Raw genomic sequence first — 13,001 nt, 5'->3', positions numbered from 1 at the left:
TATTCATGACGATAAATATATCCCTAGTTAGGTTTATTTAAAATAATAATAATAATAATAATAATAATAATGTATTCTTAAGTAATAAGAATTTGGTGTCATCTTATCTAGACAACCATAAATGATTGACAGAGTAAAAAGGAAAAACTTTTTCCTTAAGACACGACAAATAGTATTGTAGATATATAGGTTAAATAGAACTCGTCTTGAGCTTTTCATGTGAAATGGCCTAAACGTGGTTAGGAACTTTATTATAGTTTCTAGAGGGATTAGGTGGTGATATGTAGGAATTTGAAGATAGCTTATTAAATTATTTATAAGATAACTTAGAAACGTTTTTTTAAAAAAAAAAACAAGGAATAATTTTGAAACGTTTTTCTAAATATAATAAACACTTTGGCCTTTAAATACTGTTTTTTTTTTTTTTCGGTTGAGACTGATTCCAGTACCATCCTCAGCTAGCTCATTTTCCCTTATGAATCTACTTTAATGCAAGGTATTTTTTTTATTAAGTTTCCTTAATTATTCCTTTGTCCCAATGTTGTATTTGATAAAAAGTTTCGCTGTTTATGATTTTTGTTAAGTTTTATATGGCTTATAAAATAGTGATATTAATGTGTCATTGTGTAATTTAAAATTTATATATATATATATATTTTTTATTAACTTTCAATAAATAAAATTAAATTTCTTTTAAATTTTTTTATTAATTGTTAATAAGAAAATAATTTTTTTTAATTTTAAAATTAATTTTATTTAATTAGTTGATGTAGCGCGGCAATAACACATCAACTACATCATCACTTTATTAGACATTTGGAATGAAACGTAAAAAATTTATTTATTTCAGTTGTAAACAATGACAGAGTTAAGGGATGGCGAGTGTCATAGCCACTTTTATAAATTTTTTTAAAATTGCAAGCAAAAAATAATTAAAAATAAATAATTCTTTACATTTTTACATGTGTTATGTGTTGGCTCGGTCAGAGAAAATTTTTTAAAGTAAAAAAAAAAATAGAGGACATGATTTGGTAATTACAATAGCTTTAAAGGATAAAACTCCTAAGCAGCCTAAAAAGTTTAGTGAGTTACGTTGGATGGTTTTTTTTGAAAAAAAAAATGGTATTAGAATGTGTCTAATCCGACTTAAAATGTCTAATCTCTTGAAAGGGCTCTGTTTAGTAACAGCCATTTAAACGCATTTATTTATTGTGTCATAATAACATATTATTATTAATTTACCTTAAATGTAGCACTTTTTTTTTTTTTTTGGACAAAAACAAAAAACTTGTGTAGTACTTTAGCACCTATGTATTGGGTCTTCCATTATTATTGTGAACTGATTTTTGTAGGCTGAGGATGGAAGCTACTCAAAAAATACAATTATATTGCAAACATTTATTATACACTTTTATGTTTTGGCTTTTCCATATTGAAATTGAAAAAGCCTATTTCATAATTCATATTTTTAATTTTGTTATGATTTCCTAGGTCAACTAAGCTGTAAACTATTTGTCCTGTGGATCAATTTGTCATGTAATTCATTGATTCAGTTATCGTGGTCACTTGCATTTAGGTAGCAATATACAATGATTATAAATATACAAATATAGACCAATTTTGGCTTTTCTTTACGTAATCACATGACATATATGTAAACACTGTACACAAACCTAAACAATCTCACTGTTGACTATAAACAAAAACACTTTACATATCAATCATTAATTACAGATGTCAAAGCCAGTCCACATGAATCCTACATGATGGGAGTCTGTCATTCTCTAACTGTCCGAGAGTTGAGCAGGATTGGAATATGCGCCAACATTTCTGATGCAGGGACAAATTACACTTTTATCATATCAATTATCTCGTTACACTTCCCATCCACATCTCCACAATCTGATATACTAATCCAGTTCCAGCATTGCTTATGAACTAGCTTCTTGGGATAGTACCTCTCTTTGCCTGCTGCTGCTTATAAGGTTAGATTACAAAAGTTTTCTGGGCAATGATAGATTTACAAATGCAAGTTTGGCCCCTGACATTAAGGTTAAACATCAAGCTCAAGTTTTATAAGAATTAATATATCCTGTGTCTCTTAAATCATACAATCTAAAAGCAACTGCAAACAATAAGAAATTCCATCCGCCAACATAGTAAATCCAAATCAAAACAAGAAGACAATGTCTATAATCGTCAATATCCTTATGGTATGGTTGGGGAGGCAAACTAAAATTGCTCAAAAGACTTGCTTACATCAACAATAATATATATATATATATATATATATAGATATATATGTACAGCTAGCTAGAAGTTCAAAACTCTTCCCTTAATTAGATTGGAACATAGTTGGGTATTGTAAATGCTTATGCTTGTATTGGAAAAATAACTCTAACAAGGATTTGTAAAACAAATTGGGTATAGTCAATTCTTATGTTACGCATATATAGTATAAAAAGAATAAACTTTAACTAGGATTCGTCAAAGAAATTTACCTGGTGCCATGTACCCCTGCAACCGTCAAAAAACAATCTGCCAGTACAATAATCAGACAATCTCGGCTAAGATTCCCAATAAGAATATGTGTTGTTTTGTTTGCTGTTGTTTTTCTTTATTTCTTTTTGCTGTAAATAGCCCCTTCAAACCGAAGAGGGCGAGCAGAAATAAGAAAGCAAGAGAAATCCAAACAGGCAACCCAACAAGCCAGATAGAAACCAAAAGATGCTGTTTAGTTTTTGTTTGTTGTTGAGCTACATAGTTTGAGAATGAGATTGAGATTGAGGTTGAGGTTCATCCCTTCAACTTTAGAGTGTTATCTGCACAAACCAGAGTTTCCCAGACTTTTCCCTATTCGGGGCTGGACCAGTCAAGTTTTTGTAAGAGAAATCAGCCGAAATTAGACTCACCATACCGGAAAACAATGACGGGATTCACCGAAAAGTTAGTTATTTGAGACTTCGAGGATTTCCAGAAATGAAAGCGCAACTAACTTTGATGGGATTTCTCTAAATAATGAATTTGCAGCTAAGATCCAACGTTGCCAAGCTCTTCAGGTATTTCACAGTTCTTCTAGCCCTTTAATAACATAACTAAATATTGGAGGTAATAAAATAGAATGAAATGAAAAGAAAACAATTTTCATTCTATTCTTTTGTTTGGTTGCATTTTAAAGTATTGGAATATCATTCCAATAAAATGTCCTTTCCACCATTTTAGTAGAATGACTATTCCATTTTGAAATGAAAGGAACGATCATTCTAATGTATCATGAAAAAAAAACTTAATAATTTTTTTATGCATTTTAAATTTTATTCAATTCCATTCTTATTCCTATTCTCATCCTTATTCCTATGTTTTCATTCCTCACAACCAAACACCACCTTAAAGAATTGGAATATCATTCCAATAAAATAACTTTTCTAACATTTTGGTGGAATGAATATTCTATATTTTGAAACAAAAGGAAAAACCATTCTAATGCAAGATGAAAAAATATATATATCTTTTCAATTTTATTTTTATGCATTTCAAATTTCATTAGATTCTATTCCTACTCTTATTCACATTCTCATTTCTATTCTTATTCACATTCTCATTTCTATTCTTATGTTTTCATTCCTTTCATTCTATTTTGAAATGGAAAAAAAAAAAAAATTTCAATTCAAGATGAAAAAAAAGTATAGATTTTTCTTTTAATTATTTTTATACATTTTAAATTTTATTTCATTCTATTTTTGTTCTTATTAATGTATTTTTATTCCTTCCAACTAAACTCAACTTATTTTTTTTAATATCAACGATATATCCATGGAAATTCGATGCATGGGTGCAAGAAAATTGTCATTTGTCTCAAATAAGTTAAATGAAAAAGAGTAACATAATTGATTCAAGAATTTTGGAATTGATATTTTCTTGAGTATGAATCTACAATTGATAATATTTATGATGACATAATTAAGACGATTTTATAATATTTATATTTAAATAAAAAATTTATTTATTATTAAATTATATGTAATTATTCAAATTTATTACTATTGCATAAATTATATCACTAATTTTTATATTTCTAAACAAATGTAAATGTACGTGATATACGTAAAGTTTCTTAAATTTTCATCGATATCAAAAATATTTTCGAATTTATAGTACCTATATTTTCAGTCTTCATTGGTGCTCCATTAATGATATAACTCTATAAATTAATTAATAGATAGAGAGGTGGCCATGAAGAAATAAAAATTTTATTAAAATAGTAATTAAAAAATTAAATAATATAAAAGTTTGACTAAACAAAAAATGAGAAAACAAATTCATATGAGATGGCAATTCATATAAGTAGCCACATCACATTCTATGCAAGGAAATAGAGCCATAGTTTGAGCGATCATTCAGAATTTTCCTGTGAAAAAAATAAAATTTAAATGTATGGAAATATTGAAAAATATAATTTTAATTGCAATATAAAATTTTAAAATAATTCAAAACAAAAGATAGATATATAAGAATCCCACATTTATTAAAATATCTTATTATCATATTTCTTAAATTCCCTTTATTAAAAAAAATTGCTTGTGTGAAACTTAATGTTCAAATTTAAGATTAAATTATTTAATTCACTTTTTCTTTATTCATTTTATTTTATTTTTTTGGTCAGGATTTTATTTACTTTTTTTAATCCAAATATTAGGTAAAATTTCCATAAAATTTATTGGGAATTTATTATATTATATAGTGTCTACTCAATAGGTACATTAAAACTACATTTTTTATAACTTGCTATTTATAAAAAAATATACATATATTTTTAGAATTGAATCAATTATAATTAATCATATATAGTTTGTTTCTATATAAAGAAACAAAGTGTATTAATAAATAAAATAAAATCACCTTAGTATCACATGTAATTTATTAATTATTCTTAGTTAAGAACTAATTAATCGCAACGGTTCAATATTGATCAAATAAGATAAAATAATGGTTACATATTTGATTTATCCATTGAAATATCTTCCATTTATATAGATAATTTTCCATATTCCTATTTTAGAGTATTAAACTAAATTTAGCTCTAAATTAACAAAAATGATAAAAATATATTGCATCAACTTAACTAAATGAATTTGAAATTAAAATTATCAAATTAAGGGCTCGTTTAGAACGTTATATTATGTCGTATTGTATTGTATTATATTAAATTGAATTATGTATCATATTTATTATATTAAATTTTAATTTATACTAAAATATTAACTTAATATCACATATAGTTTTACAAAAAAAATATTGCATAAAATACAATTCAATATAATACTATACAATACAATACGGTGTAATAAGACGTACCAAATGAACCCTAACATTATAAAATAATAAACTACAAATTAAGTTTTTTTCAAAAAGAAAAAAAAAAACAAAGTACTCTCATTTATAATTAGGTTATAAAAAGAACCATGTTAGTATTATGATAATAGTAGTCATAAGTACCTGAAGCTTCTTAGCAAGATCCTCGTGTTTACTTGCGACATCCTTAGGCATTATTCAGCCTCTGAATAACTTCAGCCTACAAGAGTACATTGCAACAAAATCTAAGAACTCCGAAGGGCACGCCAACAATATCAAAATATGTCTAAATAACTCAGCAAATCAGATTAGATATCTAATTGACTCTTTTCATATTTTCATGACTTGTGCTCTTTATTGGTATAAAAAATTCGTGTAAGTGATATTATTGTTAACGGCAACATAATGATTTATTATTGCTAAACAATTAAACCTTATCTAACATAAACTTTTTACTTGTCCCCAAATCCACCAACACAAAGGATAACCCCCCATCCTTGACCAAAAAGCAAAAGGCATTAATGTTACTTACCATGCATTGATCACAAACACGAACAGATTGGGCATTCTCATCAGCAGTAAGAGCAGTTCTACCTTGGGTACACTTATCACAGAAAATGTCTCCACAGTTCCGACAGTGATGCTGATATAGGAAAAAAGTCAGACCTCAACTTAAATTGTTCAAAAAAAGCACAAAAAACTTGAAATGAAAGGCAACCTTCCGCACGAAAGCCCCGAAATCTGTTCTACATGATGTACACTTTGTAACTGCTTCATCAGGGACCTAAATAAAACAACACAGCAATTAACAAAAACAAAATTCCAAAAGATGTTGGATGACAATAAAAGAAGGGGGGAACCTATACTACAATGCTTTCAGAAAACAAATTACCCAATGATCCTTCTCCTCATTGACAGGCTTCACTAAGTTGATCCAATCAGTAAACCCTTTCTTTTTCTCTGTGGACTGTTCATTCAACTTGAAAGACTTTGAAGGCATAATACTTCCACCCATTTCCTTCCCCTGGGCAATATAAAAGTCTTTAAAAAGTGATCACCAATAAAAATTGCATGCATATCAAAATAGGGAGACAGGAAATACATGTGCTTCATATGTCCAATAAAAAGGAAGTCTCAAATTTGGGAATTGTCCAATAATAGTTATGAGTACTAATTTCTACGAATATCACATCACCCAAACACAATTGTTCTATTATCTACCCGCCTATAAAAAAATAAAAATAAAAAAAAAAACGCTATTTAAAAAAAAAAAATAAGAAGAAAAACCGAAACATGATTCATTTGAGACCTTGTTCATCAAATGATTACATAATGAAAGATGCAAAAAAGAACAAAGACCTCAAATAGACTTGTATAACCAGTACAGCCCTTACATTCAGGTAAAAAACAATTAAAAAAATATTATCTATGTCAATGATTACAAAACCAGTCAAGTGACTACTTCAGAAAAAAGAAAAGGATTCAAAACAGACTCTTACCTATGTCAATGATTTGATTACCAAACTAGTCAATCAAAAAATATAATAACACTACTATGAAAAGGATCATATTTGTTCATTAGTTAGTAAAGACTTTTACCTGGACAGTAGCAGCAGTGACAATGTCTAAAAGAATGCTGGTTGTATAACTATTTGACTGGAGTCTAGTACGCTTTGTCTCAATGTCTACAGAGCTCTTTGACCAAAATGCCAAGGTAGATGAATCCATCACCTGTATGACATTCGAAAAAAAAACCATTTTATATATAGAAGCACAAACCAAAATAATAATAAGAAGAAACATACTGCAGAATTATAACAAATACATATTAAATATATATAAATATTAACACAAACTTACTTCACATCTACTAATGGTTTCAAGGGGATATATTCTCAATGTCCGACTGGTATTAGGATCAAGCATGCGAATCCCATCCAAACCAATCTGAAGCGCCAAAAATTTCAAGAAGAATATGAAATCAACATCAGTTAAAAAAGTAATTGACATGAAAAGAATAGATAGTTTGTTCAAGATTCTACACTCACGGTAACTCTAATCATATGAAGATGACCTAATAATTGTAATCATCTTATGGCATTAAAAATATATAATAGTTTCAAGATGTGTAGCAATGTATTTGTAAACACTACATAGACACAGAACAGCAATGCATTAAGGGGGAATTCACATGATGAAGAAGATTGCAATACGTATTCTATTGTTGCTATCTAGAACTAAGAGCAGCTATGAATGATTTATAAGAACAAATAAAAAAAGGAAGAGAATTGGTGCATTTTCTGGCAAACTAACCTGGCAAAGAACGTCCGTGGTACTCTGTCCTCCACTTTCAGCCAAGAGCTTAACGCGAAACTTCTGAAGCCCACTTTTCACATCTTGCTGTATCTCCGCCTTGGGGACCTCCCTCACAATTTTGCTCGAACTACAACTTGAGTCCTTACTAGAAGAGAAACTAATCGCTCTACCATAATCGTCGAACAAAGTCGATGACTTATTAGGCGCAGTGCCCCTAGACCCATACGGCTCAACCTTGTTCCCTTGGTAAGCATAAACTCCACCCACAAATTCATCGTCCCGACCCGAATCATATCGCTTCCCATACAGATCCGATTCCACATCGGACCATGGCCTCTGTCTGTAATCTCCGTATCTGTTATCCAAATAACCACTACCCTGATCGTATTTCACAGAATTCTCATATGGATTATCGTAGACAGGCGGTACCAAAGCTCCCGATTGACCATATGAAGGAGAATATACAGACGAATATTGAGAATTCAGGGTGGGGCTAGGATTTGAAGGCAGTGAAGGTGCAGGAGGAGCATAATTAGGAGCCGTCTGATGCTGACTGTACGTGGGAAAGTACGATTGCTGCTGGGTCAGAGGTTGATAAGGAGTGGCCTGAGAAGCGGAATTGAAGGACTGCAAATTAGGGTTTACAGGAGGGGTGTAAGGAGGAGCAGAGGGAGAAACATGAACAGTAACAGGATCGGGATTTTGAGAATAAGAAGAGTAATCGTTGGGAACGTAACCGGAGTTGAAAGGTGGGGCGGAAGGGAATGAAGTGGGAACATGATCGGAATTGGGGTTGGGGTTGGGATTAGGGTTTGGAAATAGATGGTAATAAGGATGATAGGGAGCTGAAGTGTAATCTCGTTGTTGCTGCATCGTTAAGGTATGGCTTTTCGAGGTTTAAGGTTTAACTATGGATCTCTATCTCTCTCTGACTCTATTATGGGAAATGGTTAAGTGGATTGTTTATTTATAGTTTCATCTATTATAATTCCAGTGCAGTTAGGATTTTATATTTTTTAAAAAGATTATTTTTTTTTTCGTTCCCTTTCAGAAAAAAATGAAAAAAAAAAAAATGATAATTTAGTTAGGATATAATACTACCGCGTATGTAAAATCAATACACACAAATTAATAATAATTATGTTATAGTTCACTCTATACTATTATATTTATATAAAATGATAAACATTAAATTATTAATCTATCATTATAGTTTTTTTTTTTTAAAGAATCTATCATTATAGTTTAAATAGTAATATAAATACTATTAAAATATTTATTTAAAAAAAACGTGTTAAATTATAACAATCTTTAATTTCTTTTCCAATTTAGCAGCTACATAGTTTTTTTTTTTCTTTTTTGAAATCTGTTCAGAAAATTACATGCACAAGGAGGATTAACTTTAATTCACATAACAACAAATTAAGAATATTTAGTATACCATTAATATTTTTACAGTTATGATTCCCAAAGTGAGTTAATACTCATAACAAAGAAAGCTTTGGAACTCTCTAGTGGGGCGAAATCCCGCATCTCTGGTTCTCCTGTTTTCTCACAAATCTGGTTCCAATCCAGTGTTTTCTCATCTTGATGATGTCGTTTTGATGTTTCAAGCCGTGTCCTTTTACTTCCCTTTCATTGCTTTGCGTTTGACTTTTCTTTGCTCTGTTTGTTCATTTATTACTCTTCCAGTCAGCTGCTAGTCATTAATTACTCTGGTGTTTTAGATCTCTTTTAGATACTTCGCAAAAGGGTTTATTTGTCTCTTGCTTTCCCTCTTTGGTTTTGTTCTGGTTCCATTTAATGCATGTCGTCGTTTTGAGCAGCCCAAGGATGGAGGCGATCATTGCTCCTACTAGCTATGGCGATCCTACGGGGATACCGAAAGGACTGATATGGCATCTGCAGATCACCTTCCTCAGCAAGTCTCCTCTATCCAGGTATTTCTCTAAAGTTCTCTATTTAAGGTTTTGGTACATGCTACGTTCTCTGCTCATCCAACTCCTTGTACCTAGTTTCTTCCCTGTAACATTTCCTTTTTTCGTCCCTCTGAACCTGTTCATGGATTCTCTTGCCCTTAACATGTCTGAAATTTTAAATCTAACTGACCGTGAAGCTGTAGTTCATGATCTGGAAGATGACACTGGGGGGGTTAGTCAACCTAGTAGAACTTTCTGTCTTGTGTTTAGAATCCTTTCCCCAAGAACCATCAAGCTTGAGTGGTTCGAAGTGGCTATGAGGAATGCGTGGATTACCCGTGGCCCTCTAACTTTCTCTGAATATGGGTCGGGTATGTTCATGGTGGAGTTTCACTATGAGGGTGACATGCGAAGAGTCCTCTAGGGCCAACCATGGCACTTTGACCATTGTCTGGTCACATGTGCCAATCCTGCAGGCCTGGACACTCTTCTTCCCAACCAGCTTCGGTACTCACCCTTCTGGATACAAGTACACTCGATCCCATTTGGCCAAAAATCTCTGAAGCTGGCCAAGCTAATTGGAGATGAGGTGGGAGATTTCTTGGAGGTTGACAAGATTACTCTTTTCAAAGTCTCTGAGCTCTTTCTTTGAGTTCGCGTTCTCATCGATATTTCTAAGCCCATCACTCGTGGAATCATGGTGGATTTCAAGAGTATCCACCGTGAGAAATGGTTAACTTTTAAGTATGAGAACCTGCCCAATATTTGCTTTCACTGTGGCCTATTTGATCACACTCTTACAAAATGCGTTACTTACCTTCAAAAATGCGACGATCGTGCCTATCCCCCTGACCTTCCTTACAAAATACCTCTCAAAGCCCCTCCGAAATCAAATTTTAAAAGAAACCCGTTTGATCTCTCAAACTCTCTTCCTTTGGATGAACCTCCTGCACCGCAGGAAAATATTGATCAATCCCTTGCTGCTGCAGTGAGCCAGTTTCTTACTACTGAAGACATTGGCACTGGCTCTTCTGATGCAGCCTCTCGTGGTAATGCAGCCACTCTGGAATCTATGGGAGTTGATCCTATCCAAACTTCCACTGGTCTAACTCATGAAGGTTCTCCTTTGAGCCATGGAAGCTTCCACTCTACTGTTATCTGCGACCTTCCCTACACAACCACTCAGCATGCTACGGTTGTGGCTAGTGAATGTGCCAGTGAGGGCACTGCTGTGGAGGATGCTACTCCAAGAATTACTGAAAAAGCTAAGGGGAAAGCAGTGGCTGGGGCTAAAAGAACTGCTTTTCTTCCTCAAACGGTAGTGGTTGGTGATTCTCTCAGGAATATCCTTAAGCGTGCTAGAGCTGAACCTACCATTGCTGATGTCTCTACTGCCATTAATCAATCTCTGGAACAGGCGGGTGTTGCAAGGCAACCCCGCCCAGAAAAATGAGTCTCATGAGCTGGAATGCTCGAGGTTTGGGGAGTTCTCGGGCATTCAGAAACCTCTCCCGTTTTGTCAAGAAACATAAGCCAAATTTTCTCTTCATCATGGAGACTAAAGCTGCTGCTGGCCGTGGTCAAAGCTTGTGTCGTAGTCTTCCTTTTGACAATATATTTGAGGTGCCTAGAATAGGTTTGGGGGGGGGGGGTCTTTTGGTTTTGTGGACTTCGGATATTTATGTAAATATTTTAAACTCCTCCACTAATCATGTTGATTGTATTATAACTTTTAATGACAATATTACTACTCATGTTTCCTGCTATTATGGTTCTCCTTACAGTTTTGATAAAGTTCACTCTTGGCTTTTGCTTGATAGACTTTTTGATAATGCTCCCTTACTCCCGTGGTTGATTTTAGGTGATTTCAATGATTATTTATCTCTTAACGATAGATCTAGCAACTCTAATCCCCCCTCTTATGCTATGTCTCAATTTCAAAACTTTGTAAATAAATTCACCCTTCTGCCCCTTAATCCGATTGGCTCCAAATATACTTGGAAGCATGGCAGTACATGTGAGAGACTGGACTGGGGTGTAGTTAACCACAAATGGCATAATATTTTCCCCCATACCACCCTCTTTCACCTTGGCTTCTATGGTTCGGATCACAGAGTTATTAAGATAACTCTCACTGATGCGAGTATGCTGCCTCCAAAACACAAACGATTTTTGTTTGAAAATTTTTGGCTCACGGAGCCATCTTTCTATGAAACTGTCAAGGGAAGTTGGCACCATGGCTCTCCCAATCAAGTCCCTCTAACCCTTGACTATTTCCTGCTTAAGCAGCAAATGTGTGTTGATGATATCAAAAGCTGGAACGCTGGTTTTAACAGTCTTTCTCGTAGAATTAGTACTCTAGAAAACTCAATCAATGCCATTCATTCCAACCTTCCCCTTTCCAGAGATGAAATTCAGGAGGCAGCTGCCTTACAATCTCAGCTGGATTCCCTTCTCTATAAAGATGAGATTCTGTGGAAGCAACGATCTAAAATTCATTGGCTGCAAGCAGGTGATAAAAACACCAAATACTTTCACAGTAAAGCCACTGCTACGAGGAAAACAAATTTCATTCGAAAGCTTAAGTGCGAGGATGGCAGAGTGGTCACTTCTGTTGATGATATATCCAGAGAAGTGTCTTCCTTTTTCAATAACCTCTTTAAGACTCAGGATTCTGATAGTCATGCTACCCAGTACCTCCTATCTGCCATTAATAAATCTCTGGATAATGATCAAATCCAGTCTCTTGATTCTCCTTTTGAAGCCTATGAAGTCAGACAGGCTTTGTTCCAACTTTCAGGAGACAAGGCCCCTGGATTGGATGGACTTAATCCGGCCTTTTATCAAAAAAACTGGAGTACTATAGGGTCTGATCTCACTGCTGTGATTCTAGACATCCTGAACCATGGAAAGGATTTTTCCTCTATCAATGAAACTCTCATAGTCTTAATTCCCAAGAAATCCAATGCCTCCTCTTTGAGGGATTTTCGTCCTATCAGCCTCTGCTCAACAATTTACAAAATCATATCTAAGATGCTTTCCAACCGTCTTAAGAGTGTTCTGGGCAGCCTTATCTCCCCTTTCCAAAGTGCCTTCTTGTCTGAGCGGGTAATCTTTGACAATATTTTTATTGCTCAGGAAGTCATCCATGCCATTAACCATCGAAAACAAGGTAAGTTTGGTTGGGTGGGCCTCAAACTTGATATGGAAAAAGCGTTTGATAGAGTTGAGTGGGACTTCCTTTTGGCTATTTTAAATAAGTTCAAATTCCCTCTAAAATTCATTAGCTTAATCCATCAGTGCATATCCTCTGCAAAAATTTGCTTCAGTATCAATGGCCACATTACAAGCCCCATCCATCCTTCTCGTGGTATTCGTCAAGGGGATCCCTTATCGCCATATCTCTTCCTCCTC

The 13,001-nt window shown here is 33.3% G+C and overlaps 1 protein-coding gene across 1 annotated transcript; it reads right to left on the bottom strand.

The window, feature by feature from the left end:
• Positions 1-1,571: 1,571 nt before the first annotated feature.
• LOC115712711 (protein FREE1) lies at positions 1,572-8,644 on the bottom strand. Its single transcript, XM_061114155.1, is given in 8 exon segments — positions 1,572-5,542; positions 5,544-5,572; positions 5,885-5,995; positions 6,071-6,136; positions 6,245-6,376; positions 6,952-7,083; positions 7,213-7,299; positions 7,666-8,644. Coding segments are annotated over 8 exon segments (1,527 nt in total). The 5' UTR covers positions 8,542-8,644; the 3' UTR covers positions 1,572-5,448.
• Positions 8,645-13,001: the final 4,357 nt, after the last annotated feature.

Source organism: Cannabis sativa, chromosome 4 (assembly GCF_029168945.1).
Source record: "Cannabis sativa cultivar Pink pepper isolate KNU-18-1 chromosome 4, ASM2916894v1, whole genome shotgun sequence".
NCBI classification, from domain to species: domain Eukaryota; kingdom Viridiplantae; phylum Streptophyta; class Magnoliopsida; order Rosales; family Cannabaceae; genus Cannabis; species Cannabis sativa.
This window is presented reverse-complemented; position numbering and strand designations above follow the sequence as displayed.